Source organism: Lingula anatina, chromosome 2, assembly GCF_051362555.1.
Source record: "Lingula anatina isolate TDL-2025a chromosome 2, LinAna3.0, whole genome shotgun sequence".
Classification (NCBI taxonomy): Eukaryota; Metazoa; Brachiopoda; class Lingulata; order Lingulida; family Lingulidae; genus Lingula; species Lingula anatina.
Genome location: NC_141768.1, coordinates 7,879,261 through 7,906,377, shown reverse-complemented (window position 1 = coordinate 7,906,377; position 27,117 = coordinate 7,879,261). Strand labels below are relative to the sequence as shown.

Sequence of the window (27,117 nt, the reverse complement as noted above, 5' to 3'; positions counted from 1 at the left end):
ACGCAAAATACTATGTACCGTCTCTTTAATGAAAAGGTTAATTTTTACGTGATTGGCTTGGATTGGAGTTTCTGGGGTTTATCTGATCTTGAAACCTAATGATTTTTCCACCTGCAATACACTGCGAACATGCTTACATCCCTGTTTTTATGGGTACAATGCACATGTATGATCCAATTTATGAAATTGCAAAAAACGTATTGTAGATTCAGGGAAATGGATTTCTTCAGGCACTCTGACAATTAGTAATGGTTTGACAGTAAAGCACTGGGCCTGTAGATGACCATTTAAATGACCTTTTTTGAAGTGACCATGCATTGAAACATATAGTGCAATATAATACTGTAGTAAGGGTTAAAGGTTGATAATCTTTGGTCAAAATATTGTATATGACCTTATCATCATTCTATTTGGAAAAAGGGCAAAAACTAAAAATAAAAACAAATAAAAACCTTTCAACTTTAATTATTTATTTTAATTCACATAGTTTATAGTTTTTCTTCATCAGTGCAAAGACAACCAATGTTTTCAACTCCAGGTGGCAGTAATCTATTGAGCACATATGGTAGCTTGTTAAATGATAAAAGGAAATAATTCCATATGGTACTCATTTATCACAGTCATCTCCATGCTAATAGCTGAAAGTTCGTGCTTTGTGCTTCAGTGTCCATTCATCATAAAACTAATCTTTATGACTACCATTTTATTTTGATTGCAATTGTAAAAGTAGAATCCTAAAATCACCAACAAAGTAACTGCTAGACATACTGCCATGTTAAAATTATATAAGTATTCAAATAAGACAGACTGCATTTTTTACAATAAATTGAATAATTCAAAACAAAAATACTTTCACCTGTTTAAAAAAAACTCACTCATGCAATGTGTAAAGATTTGCATTATGCTTGTGCACGTGCCCTTTGTTTTTATCAACACACTGCCCACATGAACACTTGAATGTAGAATTTATAAATAATCTCAATAGTTAAATATCCACATTTTAGTTTATGCTTTAAAACAAATGATACAATAAAAGTCAAACAATCTCATAGTGCCAGGAAAAAATACTAAAATTGTAGGCAAAATATTTTAGTATTTTCATCAGTTTCCCTCAATTTACAGTTTGGAATGTTCTGCATATAAGGCATGCGGCTAATACATATGCACTCAATTGTACATTTACAACAAAAATAAATAACCAGCCTTGTATTGCAAGCTGAAAAAGTCACATTCAGACCGTTGTATATTGCAAAGAAGAAATATTATTTAATATAAAAGAAGAATAATTTTAAAATATACCCATGTTGACTATGTCATATTACTAGTGTCATTGCAGTGACAATATTTGATATATATTGCAAGGCAGAAAAGATTATAAAATATACCCTAAGTTGACTCATTCATATCAAAGGTGTTATTAAAGTAGACATTTGTGCGACAAACATTTATAAAAAGTTTACATTTTGACAACCTATTTTATTTAATCTGAAATTATCAGATAATAAACTAAGCAATATAAGCAATTTCAGCTCAGTAATCTAAAGAATTACTAGCATGTTATAAAATACTAGTGGAATGTTTTCTAACTTCAACAATATATCTGTAAAATATATTTCCTGTAACCATTCTCTACTAAATAGGAGATTCATACCGCTACTATCAAGAAAAATCACACATCTACAGCATGTACAGAGTGACCCAAGAGTTATGAACAATACAACGTTCTGCACGTTTTCAAGGTAAGATTATAAACATTTAAAAAAATAAAATTTGTAAAACTCTTTTTTATGTACAACACTGTATTTCACATGGGGACTTAAAAACCCATATACTTCCATGCATATAGCATCCTGCAACCCACTTTGTATTGGATTCACAAACAAATGCACTTACAAACAACCTGGCTGAATGCAAGCTGTACATAACTCCAAGTCACCCTGTAGTGGCATTGGCAATACTTTTACAGTGGGATCTACTCTCTACATATCTACACATTTTAATGACTGAGACAAAAGATGTTTTTATTTCCAATAACTATCAAGAATCATACTTTTGAAGTTTAACCAAGCTGCAAAAACATTCAACACAGGCATGACAAATTAAAATAGGTTGTTCTTCTTTGTGATTTGTACTAAAAAGTGCTCATTGCATTTTAAAAACAACTGTGTCCTGCACAGCTTGTATCTCCAGCTCCAGTGCACGGTATCCATGTTTAATATCAACGAGCTTAAAGCTTATTTTATTTTTTCATAAACTACAAAACCATCCATTTGGCAAAGGGAAATGTGATCTAATCAATTTTGACCATTTTATCACTGATCTGATATACTGTGACAATTGATTATTTGGCTACAGCAGAATTTGTGCTAAAATGACCTGGGCCAGCTTTATCAACCAGAGCAGCTTGAAATGCTACACTTCAATAGGAGACGTAGTATCCTCCAGATTAATTGGAAACTGTCCTGAATAGTCTGACATCTCATCAGAGTCATGGGAGTTCCTGGAGGAGAGGGACAGATGCAGCTTGTTCAGAGATCTGAAAAAGACAAAATTGCACAGTGATGTAACTTCAAAAGGCTTTCTATTAAGTTCATCCCTACAAGTAATTAATATTCATTAGATTATACTGTAATAATAATATTGCATAAATTCAAGACAAAAGACTTGACTACTAAAATGCTTTTATATTACACAGTAAACTATATTGTCAAGTTAGCAAAACAAAGTATGATGTAGGAGCTAATGTTCTCCCACACATAAATCAAATACAAAATTGAACCATAACCCAAATAATCACTAAAGATCATGTCTCACCTACCAACCATCCACCAATATTCACAATTAGAAATGTTCTACCATCTAAGCACCCTGAGTTTCAGAGTCTACATTACCACTATTATGCCCAAGACAATCACACGAATTAAAATGATGATAGCACTGGATAGAAAGTCACTGTCAGTGTTCTGAAACTCAGGGTGCTATATTAATGACAGATACAAATTCAAATAGTAAGTTAAGAGGACAGTGTCAAACACAGAGTAGGAAATTGAAATAAGACCCAATATTTCCATAAATAGCTATTAAATAAACACACATCCCTGAATATTTTGACGACTGCATGATTACACTTTCATTCCAGTACTCTGAATATCTGTCATCTTCATCATTCTTTTGTAAAACAATCAAAACCATTTTATCTGTCTGCCATCCTATCCACCATTAATTTTGCCTGTCCCAACCCCAAAAAATCTAGATTTGCTATCAATTTTTTGAAAATCCATTCTTTCCATCGTCACCTCATTTGCTATACCTCCAAGCAGTCAATGATGTTCCATGTCGCACAAAAAGTATTTAATACATACTTTACAAATATTGTAAATCTGATATCCATTAAGATGATTTGTTGTTGGATCACTTAAAATACATAGCTTATATTTTACTGTCTCAAGAGAGCTACATAAAAAACACATTACACATTGTAAAAAAAAAAGTCAATTAAGGGCAAATTAAATGCTGTGACAACATCACCACCTTGAAGCAGGGCCTATTGGGGACACCTAAACACTTACCACAGTTCAGTAACTGGTATGCGCACCCTATTGTAACGATTCCATGAAGTTATAACAGCTTACAATCATTTATAACAAATAGTTTAAGAGGAAAAGCTCATACTACATAATGACTTAAATGCTGGGTAATTAATATGTGGAATTTAATTCATTATTGTAAATACTATTTTTCACATATACAGTGATGCCTGTGTGCTCAAATTGACCTAACTGAAAAGTGAAAGAGAAAATGGCAATAAAACTCCACTCAGACCAAGAAAACTGAAACTTGACACAAAATGCATCATCGCACCAAAAGATAAAAGAGGTTTTATATGATGCACTTTCAATTAACTTCAAATTTCAATATAGTTGAATTGAGAACTAAGTGTTACGTGCTTTAAAAGGAAAACCATGAGAACAAGGAAGAACGTGAAATAGTTTAAACAGGTAAGTGCTCTGTAACTGATTGATATAGAATGAAATCAGGCAAGAAATTAAATTGCATGCACAAGAAATAATTTTAGGGTGTACTTAATTGAAACGTACCCATCACTGTATCCAAAAGTTGTAAATACTGTACCATGTTCACTGGTGTCATCTGGATGCTGTTTTCCATTGTCTTTGGTGTTGTTATTCATAGCCTAATATTTCAAAGGAGTAAAAGTAAATTTAAATTGCTTTCTCTTTCTTCTAACACTGTTACAAAAGATAAAACATTAAAATAAGAGAAAATTACTCTAAATAAATACTTACCAAAGAGGTTTTGTTTTCATTACAAAGTATTTGCAGTCCATAATCAAGTCAAAGTATTTTAAAATGTGTAATCAAATGCTACATGATCTTGCCTTACTGGGAACACAATACAACTGGTTGCACTGCACTGCATAAAAATATCATCAAAATATATAGTAAGAAAACCCCTTATATTATCCAGAAAGGGTCAGCCTACAGAGGGTGATTAAAACCAATCCTTTTGCAGTTAATAAAATGTGAAATGAATCTGAGCATGGTCACTTGTTGGGCAGGGTTCTCCCCCCAAGAAAAGAGAAACAAGATATGTTTAAAGTTACACCAAAGCCCACAACAAAATTCAACATTAATACCTATAGGTACACAATGCTGACAGTATGACCTCACGATGAAAGTACGAATAAAGAAAATCTTACCCCTCTTATAGCCAGGTAGTGTTTGAGTGTTTTGTCTCCCCATTGTAGAAGTGATAGCCCATCAGCAGGCATTATAACATCACGTTCATGTTTGTTAAGTAATGTTAACACTCGACACAACTGGTGAATCACATTTCTGAAATAATCAGGAAAATATGACAGTTTGTATTTTTATACCAGAGGCAGGCAATGGCTAATAGAAATGTAAGCAGTTACTGACATTACAAAGACCCATCTTGGAGAAGGCTGCCATGAAATAAAAAACCTGCCAAAACTGATTAATGCACTGCCTGTATCAATGTACCTTGTCATTTTCATTTTTCTGGAACATTAACAATTTAAAGATATTTTTCATTTTATATTTGCTGAACACTATCAAAGTTCTAAACAAAAATATTCTTTGTTATTCTTTTTGTTAAGTAATGCAGAGTCCTATGTATTAAAAAACTCAAGGCTTCTGACCTAGAGAACTGAAAATATTAGGTGCTTACTTATAAACCAGGACTTTGGGATGAGTATGTTGAATGCTTCTGTATTTGATTCTAGCCTCATTCAACATGGCCAAAAATATGTCAGTCTTTGATTTCAAGTTGAGTAAGCGACACATAAATTCCTCTTTTTCTGCCTCACTGATCACCACTTCTTCAACTTCTTGAGGCTCATCATATTCTGTAATGAATAGGTGGAAGAAATTCCTTAATTACATTATTCTTTAAAAAATCAACTAATCAATTAGGCTCAAAGTTAGCAAACTAAAATACTGATACATTCATTGAATCCATGAAAACTAGTTTCATATTGGCTGTTTGTCATATTTTAGGAAATCTCGCTTTACTTGCATATTTTTAAATAAAAGAATAAATTAGAATTTTTTGTAACAGTGACAGAAAAAAGAATAAACAATACACTTGCAATAATAAAGGGACAAGCATATGCAAATGCAACAGGTGAAATTAGAAACAACACTATCTAGAATCAGAAATGAAATGTTGATTCACATCTTACCAAAGCCTGGGTTTTCAAACACAGCAACATTGGGCAAATGGGTTTCCTTCTTCTCAAGAGTATCAAGCTGCAGAAATAGAATAATGTTACATTTTGGGCATAATATTTTTGTTTTAGCCTAATGATTAATTTTCACCAAATTTACAATAATTTTGTAAAAACTAATCAAAATAATGTTTTCTTTTGCACATAAACTCTCTTTAGCAAACTGTATATGTCACTTTTGGTGTGACCCCAAGTTCCATTAAATATGGAAAGCTACCTTTAAAAGTTAATATGAAAAGCAGGCATTTTACTTTTGTCCTGCAAAAATTAGTTTCAGTTTTCATGTTTTTATAGACAATGACATTTAAATGAATAATAAAACATTTGACCTGAAAATTGTCCTTATCCTGACTGACATTACAGGCCCGTAGCCAGCAATTTCAGAAGGGGGGTTCGTTTTCTGAAAAAGTGGACCTTTTACTATAAAATCCTCAAGTACATATATCAAATTTTACCCAGAGTGGACCTTTTCCAGCAAAAAAGGTGGTTCTTTCAAACCCCCCGACCCCCCCTGGCTACGGGCCAGCATTATTTAATTCTGAAAAGATACAAAAAATAGAGAAAGGGAAAAAATGACTTACCTTTTTAATAAACCCATTTTGATGGACATTTCCCATCTCAATGCTGCGGGTGGTGTGGTAGCTGGTCTTGGTCCTGTTATTAGGAAAAATCATCAAAACTAAGGTCAGCATTACACATACCTACTGAGAGTCAAAATTTTAAGGATACAGATATGTCAGTGACCACAAACCCTTCATCAGCATCTTAAAATTGTCTCAATAAGTGCACAGAAATTGTGAATTTCCCTACTTTAATATATATTTACTGTCCAATCCGTCATATTGCTCAATATCTAACCAAAATTCTAAAAACATTAAATCTGCATTAAATCGAAGAATACATTGTGTAACAAAGGCAGTCAACCACCCCTAAATTGGATTAGTTCCCTTTTTACCATGATACTGGCTTCCATGCATCATAAAAACAGCCAATAATGTATACAAAGAAAAATCAAATACAACATACTTTCTAAACTGTGCAGCCTCTATACATCTATGTTTGACTTCACAACATAAATAGGAATTATGAAGTAATCAATAGATTTCTTTAACAAAAATAATATGTTGTCTGTTCAAAGGCTTCAAAGGATTGACTTGGAGTAGTAAACCTTTCAAGCTTAAGAGTTTCCTAATTATGAATATCATGTATTCTTTGTTAAAACATATTTCTAGGTAATTTAAACATCAATAAATTTCACACCTTGGTCTGGTTCAAATGGAATAAAGGACTAAAGGACTAGTTCATATGCTTTCAACTATGTCTACATAGCCATGGGATGGTTTTACACAGAACTTCAGACCAAAATTTGGTTTGGAAATTAAGACCAATTTTTTTTCTGCTACTTCAATTCTTAATCAAAATAAAGTCCTGGTAATCCACTAAAATAAAATAATTATTGGTCAAAACTTTGACCCTTTCTTTCATTCCAAAAGACAAGTGCAATACTTCATTTAAGTACACCACAACCGGTTATTCTTGGGTCAAAGTAGAGCAAAGATTGTTTAAATTTCTTTTGTGAAAATGACCCTAGCTTACATTGACTACTGGGAGTGGTGTTCAGGTGTCAAATGAATTGATATTAAATAAATTAATACAGTTAAATTCTGTAAACTCTAAACAAGTTATAAAAGTGCCAAGGTGTTAGAGTGTGGTTCCAAACTGAAACCTCACAGTACTTTTATAACTTTAAATCCAGAGTTTATAAAATTTACCACTGTTATCCATAAATTTACCTGGATAGATTCATTTTCATGAGTCTGTATTGATTATACAATTCTATAAATGTAATGCTCACCCCGTTCTCTGAGACCTCCAATAAAATAAGAACCCCAATACCAAGAGAAGCACAACACATACAGATACAATGATGATGATGATGAGATACAGCTGCGGGAGAGCCTGGCCCTGTCGTGCTCCCGTGTCTGGGGACAGAACAGATAAAACAAAACATGCATTTCATGTGTGTTAAAAAAGCAAACTGAAGAATTGCATCAGAACTAATGGAATAATTTATGACAAAACTCATGCATGCATCTGTCATGGCTCGTAATTCACAGGAAACTAGAGAGCAACGATCATTATACTTTCATTTATCATATGTTTTTTTTTTTTTTTTTCAAATAAATAATGAATATAAATATAATCAGGATATGGGATTTTTAGTTTAATGCGTGGATCCTGATATCCAGGTGTTTTTATACCAGGAATCAATTTTCCATTTGGGAATACCAGTATTATAAAGAATTCTGACAATTTTTTCTTATTGTGATATTTCAACATGCCTCATTCAAAGAATGGGAAAATACTGCATATACCATCAATCCCTTACCCACTTATAGACTAAAACCAGATATTTGTGAAATCTGCATGCAGCAAATGAGTACATAAAAAATTGATTTAAAACTGGCAAATAACATCAAGCGTAACAAAAATCAAAATCGATAAAACTTCAAAAGGAGAAATATATACTTCATATCATTGAAAGCATTTACAAGTATAAAACAAGTAATGTACCCTATTTAACACAATATCATTATGTAATATGGATTGACAGATTATAATATCTAAATTTTAATAAAATTTTATTGTAGAAACTGTATTATTGACTTTCAGCCCATTGACGGTTGTAGTGATTAGATAAAAACAAGTTATTCAAAAAGAAAAAGAAAATCTATACACATATTATTCAAAGTAATTTCACAATTAAGAAGAAAAGAACACACACTATACCCTCACTTACCTGAACATATATATCCCAGCTGATCCCCACTTAGTGACAATACTTGACTATCTAATGGACAAGAATCTATACACTGACTAGTAGTCCTGACTATGAAATCAACACATCTGAAATAGACCAAATACAACACTGCAAATATAAATGCATTCAGTCATACAAAGATTTCAAAAAGGGCCCCATCTAAAAGAAAGTTAAACTTCCTTTTTGGCCAGACAAAATTGATAAGTTGTTTAACAAGCGGCAACTCTGAAAACAAGGTAGGTTGACAAAATGCATTTTTTAACACTTTGTGATGTTGAACAAGCTAAATTTTAGGCTCATTAATTAATTAGCTTTACAGCAAGTTTACAAATTGAGCTCCAAAATGTTTCTTTCTGGCACTGCATTACCCTACAGTGATTTTTTAAATTGATCAACACAGGGATGATATACAATTTCCAAACAGTGAAAACCTCTATGTGCCAGCACAGTACCAGGAAGTAGCACTCAGTGATATGTCGCTGAATTATCATGGATGTTAAAGGGTAATTAAAGTTAAAAGTTCAGGACATTTTTAACACTTCAGGTAATGTACAACATTCAAAGCTTCTGTCAAAAAATGTCTGTTGGCTATCTTAAGCAAGGGTTTCTCCAGGATTAGGGGTGCAGGGAGTCAATAATGTGAATCTTAAATTTGGTCACCAATCTGTGGGGAGTCCAACCCAAACAAGTCCCCAAAATATGCCATAAGCAGGGGAGGGAGATAAATTTTAAAAATATAAAAATTAAATAAAAATTACTAAAATTAATAATATATATTATAAATAATAAATATTACTTATGTTACGTTTATAATATTTTACTTTAATAACAATAAATATTCTTTTTGGAATTTTATATATATATATATATATATATATATATATATATTTTTTTTTTCTTTTTTTTTTAACTTAATTAAATCAGACATTTTTAAATTTCCCATTTTTAGCACATTTCAAACAAAAATTTCCCTTACATCAATATCACTCTTGATCAGGTACAAATCAGCAATGCAATTGAAGTAATTCCTGCACTTTATTTTGAACTTTGAATAACATAGTCCTACAGCCATTAAGTAAAACAGCTTACAAAGTTTTGGGTTACATATTTGCAAAAACAACATTTCACCTACTAGATCTATCATTCCCAAAAGTTCCCAAGTTTCTAATTTAAATGGTCTTTGAGGAGATGAAATAAATTATACTAGATTGAAAAGCACTATGCTGTCTTGACAACAAACCAGTTTTAACCAGTCTAGTTGTTGCAGTACTGTAGCAGTTGTCTGACTGCTACAAAGCTGCCAACATATCTTATGGTTTCTAATGTGGTAGAAGTCTGTACTTTTTGTATGAGGGATTTTTATCTAATTAATATTCAGGTCATACTACAATGGATTTTTATTCAACTAGGACACAGTATACGAGCTGGGTAAATCAAATGCTTCTTGATAATTTACTAGGCTCTCCACAGACTGTTCTGATGAACCAACCCGGCATTTCCTACAAATTTATAAGCCGTCCAGCCGTCTTTGGAAATATAAGCCAACTTTTGATACCAGTGGCTGTCCAAATGACAACTGGGTGGCGCTTTGGGGGAAGCCTTAATCTTGACTCTTTCAATACAAAAATTTAACATACATGTTGACAATAGATAAAATGCTTGTCTTACCTTCTACACGTCTGGTTTGTATCACATTCTATGCACCTTGCATCACCACAAGAGGCTGTAAAGTAAAACAAAACATACCATTGACCATTTGAAGAACCATTCATGTTGTCTAGTCTAATTTGAAAATATATGATAAAGTGTTCTATTCTTGACAATTCCTTAAAATTTCAAACAAACAAGGATATTGTGAGTAGCCATCTTCTTGGTATTTGCCCCTACCCCCTTCCTCCCTGCTCTCTTTCTTTTCAAAAAGGACCCCTCCACCTCCCAAACAAGTAGGGAATTGGGGGATTTGGGAAGGGAGAGATCCCCCCTCTCCGCCTTGAAGTCCTCCATCTACCAGTGCTGTGCAATCAATAAGGTGTACACATTGACCTTAAATCTGAATAAATGGTTGTCCTCTTAAATCAACAGTTCAGCAGACAGTTTCAGGTAAAAAAATGACAAATGCTTTTATACCAATTGCTATTTCATTTTTGTTGACTACTGTTAATCTCATCCCAAATTGTAGTCTACCAAATTTTTTATCCTAATTTCTTTTGAGAAATTATTACCTGCAGGCCTTCAAGATTATAATCATTAACCATAGCCTGAATTTCTATATAATGCACATGTACAGCATTATACAGGATTCAGTGAATCTCTTAACTTACGGTCTGTACAATCTCTTCCATTTGAAGCTGTTTGGAAGTTCTGAATACATTGGCACTGGTTGCTGACACATTCATTATTCCATCCACAGTCATATTTTACATTACAGACTTTACCTAAACAAGAATTAAGAATATGTTTTTACATTGGTAAAATGACACATATTCCAATTTTCAAAAGACTTAAAATTATCGTAGATATTTCAAAATAAAAACAATCAAAACTTTCATACCACAATAAATTATCACAATATTCTACATATGTTTTAATATATGTCTTTATTTGTTTGTTCATGTGAAGTTTGTGCATGTACTGATTTTCAATAAATTTAAAAAGTAGCTTAACAGCTTTGTAATTAAGGTGTGTTTAGCTGACAAAAATAAACTACCATCAGAGCAATCAATATTGAACATCTGACAAGGTTATATACCATATTCAACATACATGTACACTTCTAAAATACCTCATCAAAAAAGCACTTGATATTAATACCTAAACAGAATAAGCAGATTGAATCAAAATCAAATTTACCTATCACAGTTGGATTATAAAATATAAAGAGTAATAAAATGCTGGAAGACAGCAGTTCTGCAGGATACCCCATGTTGACATACTCTCAGTATTCACCACTGCAGAAATAAAATCCTATGGATTTAGAAGTCCACTTCTGCAGAACAACACCTTTTTAAATCCCTATCTTAATTGTTATTGCCTCTGTATGTTAGCCCTTTGGTGTGATGTGGGCACTAGTTGAACAAAGTGTATGGTTCAACATTTATCTTTGTATGTCTTTCTATGGACTGGTTCTGAAAAGGACAAATTTACTCATTTAATATCTGAAAAGAATACATATCATTTATGTCCAACCTTGATTAACCGTTTCCTGGTCAGTAAGCCTGGAAAGGCCCAATTGGGGAGGGGGGGGGTCATGGTCAGAAGTCCCAAAAAGGTCTGTGAAAATTAAGTCATTAAGGTACATTTAAATATTTATAATTTTTTACAGATTATCTCAAAATTTATCAATTTAATGCAGGACAGTCATAGATAACATGAAAGACAAAACTGTGCTGGGTCAACTTATCTTAAGCTACAGAAATTTGGACAAAACTTTGCAGCAAAAATGATACTACTATTTAATTCTTTGTTCTTCAATTAGTTATATTGATAATTTTTTTATTATTTGAAAGATCATGATTTCTTCTATGGATATTAATGGGACTCCATGTAAATTTTAAGGTGATAATTTTGGGGAAAATGCAAAATTGAGGAATACACTAGTGGTATGACAACTAAATGTTGATTTTTTCCAAACAATTTTGGAGTATACCCACATTTACCTGGTTTCTATTAAAAGTGATCGAAAATTTCAGGCTATTAGGATGAAAAATAAATATGACCTTTTTGTAATATGCAACATTTTCAGTGTCCTTCTGCAGAATTAATAGGATTCCCCAGGTGATGACTTGACCAAATTTTGTGACCAGGAAAGGGAAAACTGTAAATGACATATACAATGTACATGTCATGTGCAAATCAATTGCTACCGGTTGTGGTCAAATGAGCAAGATCTAGTTAAGTTGGCATATTTATTACCCACCAAAACTTAAAAACAATTTGATACTTCTTTTTAATCAACAATAAGCATATGTCAAGCTTTCAGTTTCAATGACCACCATAGAAATATACACGACATTGTGTGAAACATAAACTGTCACCCTCAATAGTCAACCAAACATTATCCCATAACATCTTTACAATCCAAATACAAGCAGTTATTAAGAGCAAATAAAACTTACATTACAGCAATTATTAAGCACTGCATGTCAATTACTTTTCACCGCATTCGACGCTTTATCAATGTTAATTGCAATTATGTCTTACCTGTGTTCGGGTGTAAACAAGCTACTGTTCCTTTGAACATCCGGGTGTTTTAAGCTGTTCTGTTTATCAACATGCCCCTTGATTTCTTAAAATTTCCATACAATTTTTATGAATTACATCGATTTTTGTTCTTTTTTTCGGGTTCGTTATATTCAGAAATTTATTCAGAACCTGGGTGTCTTGGTCTCGAATCCTCTGACAGCAAGTAAAGCAAAGTTCTTACCAAAGCGGAAGTTTGTTGTTAAAACCCCCTCTTTTTCAAGCAAATCTGTAGTCGCCATATTGAACAAGGGCGATAAGTATTTCTGCTGCTTTACAAGATTTTACAGAAAAGTTATACAATACATTTCGCCGGTGAGTATATCCAGTATTAACTTTTAATGAGATGTAGGTCCAGTGTAAACAGAAACAGATAAACGTATGAAAAAAGACTTATTGAGAAGCGATGAACTTCGCATAATCTTGACACAGTCACATTTCCTGGTCTTGGCAATTATTTTTAAAATGACAGTGCAATTTCATTTTGCCAGTAACTAACTAACTAACTAACTAACTCTCTCTCTCTTCTCTCTCTCTCTCTCTCTCACACACACACACACACACACACACACACAAATATTTCACTCCTTTATTAATAAATATGCAGTTACAGTTTTTCACAGTTTCATTGTATGGTAAAGGTTTTTGAAGGTAAACTTTGAAAATGAAATGTCAGTTTGTGTATTTTTGACTTGTGGTAATGCTATCACTGATATTTATATTTCAATTTAATTTTGGTTTACTGTACATATATAGTTAGGGTGTTCTTTGTATATGGTTGTCATTTACTGTCTAACGATATCCTTATTTCATAACTGATGTTTAGAAATAGTGATAGCTATAAATACAATAAGAAGTATGACCTTTGTCAGTTCAAAATCCCTCTGGGCTAATGTGATTAGTTAATAGAATTTTGTGTTAACTTTCTTATTATGCTTCACAGTTGCTTTACCATAGTCAAGAATCACTTTAGCAACTTGTCAGATGATTAATAGCTGCTGCAGCTTGCCCTTATATTTGTTAATATATTTCATACTTCTTTTGTCAGCTTATTATAGTAGTTAACTCATTTCTCTACATTCATATTGGTTAAAATTTCAATGAAATTTTCCTGGGAATTGTGTGACAAAACCCTATTCTGGCACCTGTTAGGGCCTAACTGTTTGAAATTAGTCATAGTCTGGGCTTAGTGAATAAATATATGAAAATGGAACTTTCAATCCACACACCAATAAATTCCATGAAAAAGCTAAGATCAATACATCTGAGCATTATTCACTGGCTGGTATATTTTGTGTTTCACTTATCTGCCCAGGCTGTTTAGTTTTTAAATGGCCCATAATTGGTGTCTTTGCTTTAATAATAATAAAAATGTTGATTCAGAAGAATTCTGTCAAAAATATATTTACCATGTTTCCCCAAATAACTAATTCCAGTAAAATTGTTAGGAAAATTCAGAAAGTTTGATAAAAGATTTTCCCTTGAGTAAAGCTGTAGTTAATTGTGATAATAGATTGCTTTTATTTGATATTCTCAATGGGATCCAAACTTATATCACTGAATTCATCCTTGTAAAAAAACTTGTGCATTGTGTTGTTTTACCTTCCCCATGTGTTTTACTGCTCCCCCTTTATATCCCTTCTCATAATTCTTTCAAATGTTAAGTGACAATTAGTTGCAATTAACCAAATGCTGTTGGGAGTATTTTTTATACAATCACAGAACTCCCAGACTTATTACAATGTGTTGTTTCTATTCACATATAGATTGCGCCCTATGATGCTGCTCTGACTGTCCAGTGAAAAAATACAGCATAGGAATAAAAATGCCGCCAATCAGAAGAACAATAAAAAATGTGGTGAAGAACTTCTCAGATCCCCAGATCAAAGTGCGGGAGGCAACCTCTAACGACCCATGGGGACCATCAAGCACTTTGATGGGAGAAATTGCGGACTTGACTTACAATGTTGTAGCCTTTACAGAAATCATGCAGATGGTGTGGAAAAGACTGAACGATCATGGAAAAAACTGGCGCCATGTTTACAAATCATTAGTTCTCTTGGAATACATTATAAAGACTGGGAGTGAGAAAGTGGCACAACAATGTAAAGAAAATATATTTGCTATTCAAACACTGAAAGATTTTCAGTATGTAGAGGACAACAAGGATCAAGGAATGAATGTGCGTGAAAAAGCAAAGCAGCTTGTGGCTTTATTAAAAGATGATGAAAGACTGAAGAATGAAAGAGCCAAAGCATTAAAAGCTAAGGAGCGTTTTGCTCAGAATCCGTCAGGAATTGGAAGTCAGGGTGGACAACAGGTGAATAAGTAGACAACTTTTTATGTCCTTATTTACAGATATTAAAAAGATTATACTAAAACATTGCCTTCTTATGTGTTTGGATCAGCACAAAGTTGGGCCAGAAAAAGACTTGTTCAGCTCACCAGATGGTTCAGATCACAATGGAACCCTATCATATTCAAATTTTCAAATCCCATATTTTGTAATCGGACTATGTCATTTTGTCTATAATGCAGTTTGGCTAACTTCTTCTGTGAATATGTCTTTTGAAATGAAATTTTGACTTTAAGCACTTGAAGATAAATGTCCTCATATCTTGACATTTGTTAGTAAGAGCTTGGTTCTGTTGCAGTAATATCACTTCATTTACATATTAGAGTAACTTGAAATTAGTTAAATGATGAGCAGTGATCAAAAGTAGAGATTGATGTTTCTTGACAAGATCACATATTGGGTAATTGATGAATAGCTATTCCCATAGAATTGGCTATGGCTGCATCAATTAAGCCAGCAAAAATGTGAAAACCGCAAGCATTAAACATAATCTAGAAAGAAATGCAGTAATATTGTCATGTCGTGAATCCCATTATGATGAGTCACAGATACAGGCATTGAATCATTCATTATCTGCATTGTAATGGATATGCATTTCTTCTGTATTTATCCAGGTTCAGTTTGGTAAAGGTCCTGGAACTAGTCCCAAACTTGAGACCACTGCTGGGGGCTACTCGGATCCCTATGGGGGTGCAACTGGAGGTAGGGAGACCATGGAACCAAGGTTATAGTTGAAATAATTGTTAGAGAGCTGAAAGCCACCCAGAAAGCAGACAGTTCAGTCATGGAGCATGGATATATGACTGATCTCAGTTCTTTTATGTTGTAGCTAATCCCAGTGTCAAAAGCAGTGTTTTTGTTTACAATTATTGGAATTTATTGTAAGTTCTTTTGGGATTGATGTTTGGTATACTGGCAATTAAGATTATCTATATGAAAGATTACCATAATCCTTAATGAGGTCATGTTTTCAAATGAGCAACAAAGCAACTGAAGTCATTAAGATAATATTTCTGCAGTAATGTGTACTGTAACAATCACATTCACCTAGGGAAAAACAATGTAAATCTTCAGGATTTTTAACATTAATGGGCCCAATCACATTCACCTAGAAAAAAAAAGTTTTGATATGCAATAAAATGGTTAAATTTTCTTGTTTTCTAGCTGCCTCATCTCCCAGCAATGAGAGCAGACTTTCCACAGAAATTGAGGCTGCACGCCCCAGTACTGTGGGAGAGGAAGAACTGCAACTCCAACTGGCACTGGCAATGAGCAAGGAAGAACACGATGAGGAGGTGCGAAAGATGCGTGGAGATGATGTGCGGCTACAGTTGGCCATGGAGGAGAGTCAAAAAGAAGAGGTATAAAATGTTTGCTCTTGGGAGGGGTGGGGTGATGTTGTCACTGTGTGCAATATAGGTACATACTTTTATGTGCTACATAAATTTTTATCCTCATATTTCTTTTACAGCCATATGTTACAGGTAATTTTCCTTACATAGGTTTTATCATTTCTAGACATGCTCAAACTTCAACACACATGCCAGGGTGGATAGCTGACAAATTTTAGGGCTGTTCACAACAGGACTGATTTGTACTAAAAATTTATTCTCCTAAAATTGACAGTACCAGAAGACCAGAATGTTTCACCAGTATTTAGTCTTAAAGGGATGGTTTTGTAATCAGATCGTCTTTTGACATCAGTCCATCTTTCAGTAATCTTATACATTCTGATGTGTATATGCCCTATAGTCTGCTGAGAATCCATATTTTGAGCTCTTCTAGAATGCAGTCAAAGACACTTTGCCCCAATGTAGAGGCATTTAGTAATAATTTAGCTGTACACATGAAGGAACAACCTGACACTTGGCTTAGCATGTATTTGTCAGAACAACATCATTTATGTGAACATGGATTATAAACAGGCATGCTGCATAAGAATTACATCATATTTTTGCATACGAGTAAGAGGCAATGTATTTCATTTAGGAATTATTATTTTCAAAGGTTTTGACTATTTTTACTTCTACTTAAAATTAATCAAGATTCCATTTTCTTTCAACATTTTTACTTTTTGTCTCTCTTGAGTTATCTCTTATTGATAGTTCATCCGTATACTGGGTAGTTTTCTTTTAGAAACATTTCTGTCAACAGGCATTTTAGGCATAAAATAAGAGACCAAAGTCATACAGAAAAAGACCCTGTTTTTTACAGGAGAAGCGGAGACTACAAGACACAAAACCTAAAAGTAAAGTAAGGCTTTGAGAGCATCAGATTAATGATATCTATTTGTATGTCAAACAGACTTAGGAAATAATTTTCTTCTACATAAGTTGTTCTGACCTTAGTTATATTAAGCTTTACCTTTTTGTTTCAACCTAAGTGAAAGCACTTTATTCTTTTAAAATTAAACTATTACTATTATTTATTTTGAATTTTGAATTGACTGATTTATGATTAAAGATGAGTATTTTTCATTATGAAGAAGCTTATTTCTTTCTTGTTCACACCCACACAGTGCTTACTAACTGCTGTCTTGTTACCTTGAGATCTGTCCTCATTGCCTTGTTGAAAGTAAATTGTCTTGTATATAAAAACATGGGGGTCAGTGGTGTATAGTAATATAGCAGCATGCCCAGTTTGTTCTGTTTTCACTGATATTTGTGTGTGTTGTTGATTATGGCCAATGCAGCAGTGTTTTATTGCACAATAAAAAGCTACTGAAGGCTAAGTAAAGGAAATTGCACCAAGTAATTAATAGTATTGTCAAGACATTCCCAGAATCCATGTACTTCCCATCTAATAGAACTCATTGGCAGTTCACACATAAATGAAAAAAAACAACAACATTTAATACGTTAGAAATTAAAGCTGTTAAAATAACATCTGGTAATATAGATGTGCACTTAAAAGTTAAAATATGCAGAACAGAGTTCAGAGATTATTACTTCTACTGCTTCAGCTCTATGAAAAACTCTTTATTAAGACCAGGAGCACTTGACCCCCCTTCCCAAAGCTTCCCCAGATTTATATATATAACACATCCACAGCAGAATATTGTTACCTTTATTTTTAAAGAGCACACAATTTTCACCATAATTGTTACAGAAACCAGATTAAATATCTTAATTTTTTATCAGTTCCTTGTGGAAATAAACCTTGGAAAGGTTAGGTTTAATCACAGGATGATCACTTTTTTTGAAGGGATAGTTAATTATAGGTTTTTACAAGGATGGTTTTAAAAGAGATTTTATGATATATATACAATTTGAAAGTTGTTAACCTATAGAATGGTTAGTTTGGACTTTAGCAGAAAACTTAAATTGCTGTTTTAATGTCAGTTTCCATTTCACAGTTTTCAGTGTTTTAAGCATGACGGCATGATGCCAAGATAGCCTGTTCATTGTTTTTCTGCATGTTTGCATTTTAAGTTGTCAATTTTAAAAATGCACAACCATTTGTTGAAACTGCATATCATATGCTTCTAGTGATCATGTTATTAAAAGATAGTTTGATCCTCTTATGTGACGTAAATTGAAAAAATTGCTATTAGTTTGACATGTTGTCTTTGATTGTAGAGTTTACAGTTCTCCCCAGTTTACAAAGTTTACACATTTCCCATCTTATTGAACCAGTTTTGCATGCTTCTTAGCTATAGTATGTTATATGTGCAGTTAATGCTGTAATTTATCTCTTCATTGTTTTTGTTAATCCTTGGAAATACAACATACTGCAACTGTGTTTAATTTTTTTCATGTGAAGAGTTCTTGTGAATTCATTACTATCGTTAAGACTGTCGTTATTAAAACATTCATTTTTCTCATGGCATGGTTAGTGTATGTGATTTTTATATTCTTATCATTAATAACAAATGAAATTTACACTTTGTAGCCGGTACAGGAAGGAGGTCTCTTGGACATAATGGGTCATACCACTCCACAGCCCCAGAAGCAATCTGTAGATCCATGGGGAACGCCCATCCCACAACTTCCCAAGCCAGCAGAACGTGGGGGTAGCCCCTGGGGAGAACCACCACCATCACAGCCACAGCCTGTGGCTGATCCCTGGGGTTCTCCTGCTCCACCCCCAGCAGCAGCAGCTAGTGACCCCTGGGGCACATCTGGCTCCTCCAAGTCCACACCTGCACATACCCCCGGTAAGGGTTTAAATAGTGATGTTGTAACTTTAGTATGTCTTGTTATTGTACTTTTTATGTACAGACACAGATGTGTCTGTACATATTGCCATCACCTGCGTCTGTCGTCGCCGATGCCGATGCCGATGCCGATGCCGATGGCGATGCCGATGCCGATGCCGTCGCCGTGCACTTTCCTTGTAAACACGATAAGTGGAAGGCAGTTTTACTTTTTGGCTTTATATTTACAGAGCTGATGAATATTCATAAAACGCAGGTCAAGTTCGAAAATCAGCATGATCGGGCCATTATTGTAGAAGTTATGCTGTTTTTTCACTTTTCAGCATATTTTTCACATTTCCTCAGATTCAATTCTTAGGCATGTTAACAGTCTCATTATTAAACTAATAAGATACGTAAAAGTTTTTGTTTGACATTTCCTGCATCTTTACAACATTGTTAGTTGATTTTGTAAAAATGATGGTAAACTTGTTATCGTGTATTGTGTAATAAAGTGTCAAAAATGGAAATAAACTCATATCATTGCAGTTTGTCAGATTCAATCATTCACTATGTTCAGAATCTCAGAATGGAAGAAATTGGACATTTAACACTGCTCTATTGATATTTTTCCCATCTCATCAATTTTCTTAGTTGATCATATAAAAATTGCAGTAAACTGTTAATTTTGTTTTATGTTAAAAATTGTTAAAAATGGAAAAAAAAAACATTTCAGAACAGTGCCGTCTTGTTTACATTTTGGCATTTTCAAGTTGTGACTTAGAGGTTCCATGGGCCTGAAGACCTTTGCTAGTCACATTTTCTGAATATCCATGATACTAATATTTTATTATTAAAAATTGATGGTCATTATGCTGTTAAACATAATGTAATATTGCATCAAAATTTGAAAAAAACCTATTTTGGGCACTTCTCCCATGATGACCATTTAAGAAAAACCATGTCACTTACTGTTCTCAAACAGTACAGTAAATATATATATATATAGATGTGTCTGTACATATTGCCATCACCTGCGTCTGTCGTCGCCGTCATCGCCGTCGCCGGTGCCGTGCACTTTCATTGTAAACACGATAAGTGGAAGGCAGTTTTACTTTTGGGCTTTATATTTACAGAGCTGATGAATATTCATAAAACGCAGGTCAAGTTCGAAAATCAGCATGATTGGGCCATTTTTGTAGAAGTTATGCTTTTTTTTCACTTTTCAGCATATATGCAACACTGTAAACACATTCCAAAGAAAACCGATAGGCCTGTTGTCATGAAACTCACAGGAGTAATCTATCTTACTAAAATGCAGGTCAAGTTCGAAAATCGGCATGATCGGGCCACTATTTTAGTAGTTATGCTGTTTTTTCATTTTTCAGCATATATGCAACACTGTAAACACAATATAAGAAAAACAGATAGGCCAATTGTCATTAAACTCACAGGAGTGGTCAATCTTACTAAAACGCAGGTTGAGTTCGAAAATCAGCATAATCGGGCCATTATTTTAGAAGCAATGCTGTTTTTTCACATTTCCTCAGATTAAATTCTTAGGCATGTTAACAGTCTTATTGTTTTACTAATAAGATACATAAAAGTGTTTGTTTGACATTTCCTGCATCTTTACACCATTGTTAGTTGATTATGTAAAAATGATGGTAAACTTGTTATCGTGTATTGTGTAATAAAGTGTCAAAAATGGAAATAAACTCATATCATTGCAGTTTGTCAGATTCAATCATTAACTATGTTCAGAATCTCAGAATGGAGGAAATTGGACATTTAACACTATTCTATTGATATTTTTCCCATCTCATCAATTTTCTTAGTTGATCATATAAAAATTGTAGTAAACTGTTTATTTTGTTTTATGTTAAAAAAGTGTTAAAAATGGAAATAAACCCATGTCAGAACAGTGCTGTCTTGTTTCACATTTCCTCAGATTCAATTCTTAGGCATGTTAACAGTCTCATTATTTAACTAATAAGACATGTAAAAGTGTTTGGTTGACATTTCCTGCATCTTTACAACATTATTAGTTGATTATGTAAAAATGATGGTAAACTTGTTATCGTGTATTGTGTAATAAAGTGTCAAAAATGGAAATAAACTCATATCATTGCAGTTTGTGAGATTCAATCATTCACTATGTTCAGAATCTCAGAATGGAGGAAATTGGACATTTAACACTATTCTATTGATATTTTTCCCATCTCATCAATTTTCTTAGTTGATCATATAAAAATTGCAGTAAACTGTTTATTTTGTTTTATGTTAAAAAATTGTTAAAAATGAAAAAAAAAAAAACATTTCAGAACAGTGCCGTCTTTGTTTACATTTTGGCATTTTCAAGTTGTGACTTTGAAGTTCCATGGGCCTGAAGACCTTTGCTAGTCACATTTTCTGAATATCCATGAAACTAATATTTTATTATTAAAATTGATGGTCATTATGCTGTTAAACATTATGTAATATTGCATCAAAATTTAAAAAAAAAACTATTTTGGGCACTGCTCCCATGATGACCATTTAAGAAAAAGCATGTCACTTACTGTTCTCAAACTTACAGGAAAGAAACATGGGACTAAAATACAGCTTCAGTAGGCAATGCAGTCTGTTTGGTAATTCTTACTGCCAGTTAAACGGTTTCACATATTGGCATTTTCAAAGTGTGACTTTGAAGTTCCACGGGCTTGTTTATTATTGCATCAAAATTGGCAAAATGACCTCTTTTGCATCCTTTTTTCTGTTATTTTGTCTGTACATTTGACAGCTTTGCTGCCTTGTTAAATATTTACTTACTATGGAAAGGTAATGCGTCTTTATATCTTTGCAAGTGTTTGTGGTTTTTAATGTTTCTAGCCAGTAAAAAGTACACATACAACATACAGTTACTTCTGTAGCTTGTCAGTCATTGTAAATTTCACCACACTGCCAACATTGTTTAAAGAAAACAAGTGTACTAGTACTGGCATGAGCAATTTCTGTTTCAAATGTAGTATTATGAAGACCAACCCATGCAGTGTGCTTGAATTTACATCATATCCATCTTGTGATAAACAAAATGGTTTAAAACCACTAGTGTAAACAGAGGTTAAGTTCATTTGATTATTCATCCATTCAGCACATGACCCATGGGGTGCACCCATATCAACAGCCGCTGCCCCTGTGCCTGCATCCAAAGATATCTGGGGTGCTCCAGCTTCTCCCTCAAGTGGTGCTGGTGTGGATCCCTTTGGGAGTAGTGCCACACCCTCTCACACACTGGACGATGAGTTTGACATTCTTAGCTCTAGAACCACAGCTGCTCCATCTTCAGATACCACCACCACCAGCACCTCTCAAGCATCTGGGAGCTTGTTGGGAGGTAGGGATTATTTTGACAGGTTTTGGAAATTGGGTCTTTGTGGCTGTTATGTAAGATGAATATGTTTGACTGCAATGGTGGACAAATGCAGTGCTCAACACAGAAAAACAGTTATCATCATGAAACTTGTTTTGCTTGAGATTATGAATTATGTTCTCTCTAATTAAGTGAGAAATGAGTGAAATATAAACTTGTGATATCTTTTGACATGTTGTACAGGCCCACAAGGAATCAGATATGTAAAATGTATCTGTATAAACCTGTTCATCATGTCAACAAGCCATGTAATAATTCTTTTGTTTGATTTTGTAAGGGCATTCATTTCTACTTTTTGGTTGTAACGGTTGTAAGTTATGTATTCCATAAAGCTTAGGGGAAATGATAATTATATTCTTCTCATTTCACACTGTCAGAATGCTTGCTTGGTGTTACGTTGTTATGATTTTTATACATTTTCCTTTCAGATTCAGATGATCTGTTTAATTTAGGGAGCTTAAACTCAGCTCTACCACCACAACAAGATAAAAAGAAGAAACCAGAAGATTTTCTGGGTGCAAACTCGAGCTTGGTCAATCTTGATGCTTTGATAGCTAAGCCAGAGGGAAATCCCTATGGTAAGCAATGGCAACTGTTATTTTACCACACAATGATCATAAGTTCTTTTCAGTAGCCATTTTAGGAAATTGTCAGTGCTACTAAATATTTAAACAGTACACCCAAAAATTGAAAGGGGAGGTAGAACCATTTTTTAAAAAATGTCAAAATGAGAGAAAAAATTGTCTGAAACTGGTTTTAAACAACTCACATGGCATTTTAAGTAATATTGATCTTTACATTTTTCATAACAATTAAAAATTTGGTCTACTTATTCTTCTAGTCTTAATACACCATTTGAGAGATGGATTTCGCTCTCTTTCAGGCACAACCAACCCTTTTGCTACAAATGGAATTGGAGGAACTCCTGATCCATTTGGTGTGCATGCACCGCCAGTGAGGGTCCCAATGGGGCAAATGCAGACCTCCAACAGCATGGGCTTCACCCAGGCCACAAACTCTACCTTACTTCCCCAACCCCTGATGCCCATGGGAGGCCCCCCACCACAGCAACCTGTGGGAATGGGGATGCAGTCTCAAGGCTACAACCCATTTTTATGAGACCAGGCAAGGGGAGTGGGGCTGGAACAAAGGTGACAGAAAGGCGAAAAAACATCATTAAGTGGAGCTGTAGTCTTTGACTTACAAACCTTTCTTTTTAAAACAAGAATACACATATTTATAAACAAATCACAGCTTAGGACCTCAGTACATATAACTTGTTAATGTTACCATGAAGACTGTTTGCTTCATCTTTCTCATAACCAAAATTTTGAGTAACAATTTAAAAAGGATCTGTACTTGAGGTTTGAGTTGAAAATGCTGTGAACAGATTGTTTTAAAAAGAAAGAAAAATTCATTTGCCTTCATGCTTTATGTACCACAGAGAATATTTAAGTGTTCAAGGGAGGGAGACAGAGAGATTCACGTTGTAAGCAAGGCTTGCAATAAAAATAAGCACGGGCAGGGTTAGACATTCTTCTAGCTACTTCCGAAGATGGTAGGAATTTTCCTGTAGAGAAATAACACCAAATAGTCGATTTAAGTTCTGTATTGTCTGGAGGTTAGTCTGGAAAGAAAGTTGTCAAATTGGACAGCTGCATCTGCCCCTGATTGGCATGCCATAACCAAATTTAGGAAGTATGTCTACAACACTTATACTATATATTTTGTCACCTGATATTATTAATAGCATTATTTTTATCATTATTAATATTAATAGTATTATTCTTATTGTGAAAAAGGATAATGAGGTCAGTTAAACTGTCATTTTTTCATCTGCTAGGTGTATGTGCTCCAATCCATTGTATAGTTATCATCTCATTTTAAGCCATATATTATTATAAAACTTAACACATCTTAAGTACTAGCATAGCACAGATGTGCCGTTAATGTGTGCTTCTTTGTCTTAAAGTGTATACTTGTATAACAGTTACTGATAAAGATATTGTGAATTGTTGATGTAACAAATATAATAAGACTGAGTTAAGGGAAGGGGAAATGACATTGTATACAAATTCTTTTCATTTCACTAATATTTTAATATAATTATTGCAATGTGACTGAGTTTGGGAAGTGTTTTCTTATTTCTCCAAAGAAGATATGAATAGAGTAGGTAAAAAATATTCCATGCCATTCTCCAAAGAATATAGAAATAGAGTAGGTAAAAAATATTCCATGCCATATGTTTGTGTTGCAGTGTGGTTTAGTTTCATGAACAATTTTTTAAAAAGTGCCAGACAGTTTCTTCTGCTCTGGACAGAGATTAAAATTGAACTACTCCAAGACAAACTTGAAAACCTTCCCAAAATAAAGTATGTAGTTCTACAAGGTGTGCATAATGCTGGGCGACTGTTTAGTTGTCAAGTTTATTAGCTTCTTTCCAAGCGGGCACAATCTGAAGCATGAATTGGATACCAGTAATTTAGGAATAAAATATTTATCTGCTTTCATAGTACCTTTGGTGATTTTGTGTTTGTTTCTTAGAGCATATTCAGAACAGTGGGCTAACAGATCCCCAGATCAAATATGGCAACCCACAAAAAACTTGCTGCTTAATTCAGGATTAGACACTGAATTGATTTCCTGCAGGGATTACACAACAAGTATTCAAGTGGATCAGCCATATTTGACCCGATGATCTGATAGTCCCCTGTTCGCAATGAGGCCTCGGGGCTGATTTGGAGTTGAATCGATTTATGTATACATATGGTGTCTATGGGAATGGGGTCTAAACACAATGTGACAGTCACAAAAAATGATGTTAAATGATAAATCCAAGGCCCTATGACAAGTTGCACTCCAGGTGCCAACTAGGTAATCCAATATTAACCGTCATACAAGGTTAGAAAAAGGGGCGAGAATCCTAATGTTCACTTTGAACCAATAAAGGTAAAACTAGGCGTTAAGAATCCCGTTTCAGAAAGCTACGCAAAAGTGACGCACAAAACATGGTTATTTCGTACTGCTTTAATTTGCTTTTTTAAATGTCCCAAAGTAATATTTTGGCTAAATATCCTGCAAAGTTACTCATCTTTCCCAGTTCAAACCGTACAAGTGACATAAACAAAAGTGGACAGCGTTATCAAGGGGATAAATCAGCTTATCCAGAGGATACAGTTGTCCACTCAAAATAGGTGGGATAAATCTGCTATCATGCCGTTTACACAACCTTTGTCAAACACAAATTTATACAGAGAATAACTATCCAGAGGATACCATGGATAGTATTTATACATTGACGAAACCGGGCCCAGAAAGACATCCGATGTAAACTCTGTTAGCTTGTATTCTCCAGTCTGCCTTTATTTCTGATCTCACTCTTCTCCTTCACGCAAGTTATCATGCGGAATGCGGGAACTCTGTTTTACTTAATTCTTGCCTGGATACGTAACATGAACAGGGAAAGAGCAAACCAGTCTTAATAGCATGACTGTACATATTTCTACCGATAGATGTCAGACCCTGGTCAGTCAGTTACAGGATTTAGCCGACTGAGTAGTGATTCCCAAAGAATCTTTAAACACTGCGTCTCAAAAGTAAGCACAAAAGCTTTGCCAACTTTGAGTTTGGACAGTTTTAGCCTCCCACTGACAAAAGCCACCGTATATAATTATTGTATTGATATTCTGTATTAGTTCAACGAGTCAATATGTTGTGATAAGTTTCATTTCAGAACTGTTTTGACAATTACACACTATTGCTTAAACAAACAGGTTGTCACACCGTCCATAAACCATTTGCTCTGTATATGGGGGTATTTTACCCGTTTTCTCTCCTGTAGGATTCACTGACCATTTGGCATTACCTAGGTCAAATGTGAGCACATAATACTGGATGGTGGTTCTATAATAAAGGTGATAGTTTCGTTGCTGGGCGATATGATTGTCTTGTTCGCAATATTGAGCAAAAGTTCGTACTAGCTGACATTGTCTTGTCAGAAAATGATTTCTTCTGCAGAATGATTAAGAAACCGTGGCTGCCGGAAGTTGTACATTGGGAAGCATTTTGCTTCAATGCTGTCCACGTGTTGGGTCCGCTGATCCAAAACGTAATGTGCAGATACATCCTCCAAAACTATTTGGTACCATTCGGTCAAAGAATGCTCCAGAACAAATTCCATCTGCAACACGAGAACGCAACATCTCACTCTTCTCTCCAGTTGAGGGGTTTCATCCACCAGAACCACATTCTGCTCGTGGAACAAACATCTTAAACCCCAAATGTGAACCCCATAATGGGCAGGGCAGTCCAAAGAGGAGATCCAGCATCAACCAGTTTTCAGGAATTGGCTCAGGCCTTTACCCAAGCGTGGCCCAGAATACCCAAG

The 27,117-nt window shown here is 34.1% G+C and overlaps 2 protein-coding genes across 5 annotated transcripts; one reads left to right on the top strand and one right to left on the bottom strand.

The window, feature by feature from the left end:
* Positions 1-453: 453 nt before the first annotated feature.
* LOC106172373 (uncharacterized) lies at positions 454-12,956 on the bottom strand. Of its 3 annotated transcripts, XM_087004334.1 has the most exons (13): positions 12,789-12,956; positions 11,439-11,713; positions 10,910-11,023; positions 10,257-10,311; positions 8,568-8,674; positions 7,623-7,749; positions 6,349-6,421; positions 5,723-5,789; positions 5,209-5,386; positions 4,718-4,853; positions 4,098-4,192; positions 3,570-3,596; positions 454-2,536 (listed from the first exon to the last, which is right to left on the bottom strand). In XM_087004334.1, coding segments are annotated over exons 2-13 (1,053 nt in total). In that variant the 5' UTR covers positions 11,512-11,713; positions 12,789-12,956; the 3' UTR covers positions 454-2,535. The 3 variants fall into 3 exon arrangements, with proteins under 3 accessions (XP_086860460.1, XP_013408496.1, XP_013408497.1); XM_013553042.2 differs by lacking the exon at positions 3,570-3,596; XM_013553043.2 differs by lacking the exon at positions 3,570-3,596 and having other exon boundaries at positions 12,704-12,806.
* A 10-nt stretch (positions 12,957-12,966) lies between these two features.
* LOC106172371 (epsin-2) lies at positions 12,967-25,245 on the top strand. Of its 2 annotated transcripts, XM_013553040.2 has the most exons (9): positions 12,967-13,142; positions 14,594-15,147; positions 15,798-15,885; positions 16,348-16,544; positions 17,398-17,436; positions 19,075-19,339; positions 22,452-22,694; positions 23,159-23,308; positions 23,614-25,245. In XM_013553040.2, exons 2-9 carry the CDS (start codon positions 14,653-14,655, stop codon positions 23,847-23,849), a joined length of 1,713 nt encoding a protein of 570 aa, XP_013408494.1. In that variant the 5' UTR covers positions 12,967-13,142; positions 14,594-14,652; the 3' UTR covers positions 23,850-25,245. The 2 variants fall into 2 exon arrangements, with proteins under 2 accessions (XP_013408494.1, XP_013408495.1); XM_013553041.2 differs by lacking the exon at positions 17,398-17,436 and having other exon boundaries at positions 12,970-13,142.
* The last annotated feature ends 1,872 nt before the right edge of the window (positions 25,246-27,117 follow it).

What these genes read in the sequence shown, in the direction of transcription:
- LOC106172373 (XM_013553042.2), bottom strand. Translation starts at nt 11,511, where the DNA reads ATGGGGTATCCTGCAGAACTGCTGTCTTCCAGCATTTTATTACTCTTT. An exon ending in GCTGGGATATATATGTTCAG is followed by an intron (nt 7,750 to 8,567) that starts GTAAGTGAGGGT and finishes TTCTGTCCCCAG; the next exon opens with ACACGGGAGCACGACAGGGC. An exon ending in ACTACCTGGCTATAAGAGGG is followed by an intron (nt 4,193 to 4,717) that starts GTAAGATTTTCT and finishes TTGAAATATTAG; the next exon opens with GCTATGAATAACAACACCAA.
- LOC106172371 (XM_013553040.2), top strand. Translation starts at nt 14,653, where the DNA reads ATGCCGCCAATCAGAAGAACAATAAAAAATGTGGTGAAGAACTTCTCA. An exon ending in ACACAAAACCTAAAAGTAAA is followed by an intron (nt 17,437 to 19,074) that starts GTAAGGCTTTGA and finishes TACACTTTGTAG; the next exon opens with CCGGTACAGGAAGGAGGTCT. An exon ending in ATCTGGGAGCTTGTTGGGAG is followed by an intron (nt 22,695 to 23,158) that starts GTAGGGATTATT and finishes TTTTCCTTTCAG; the next exon opens with ATTCAGATGATCTGTTTAAT.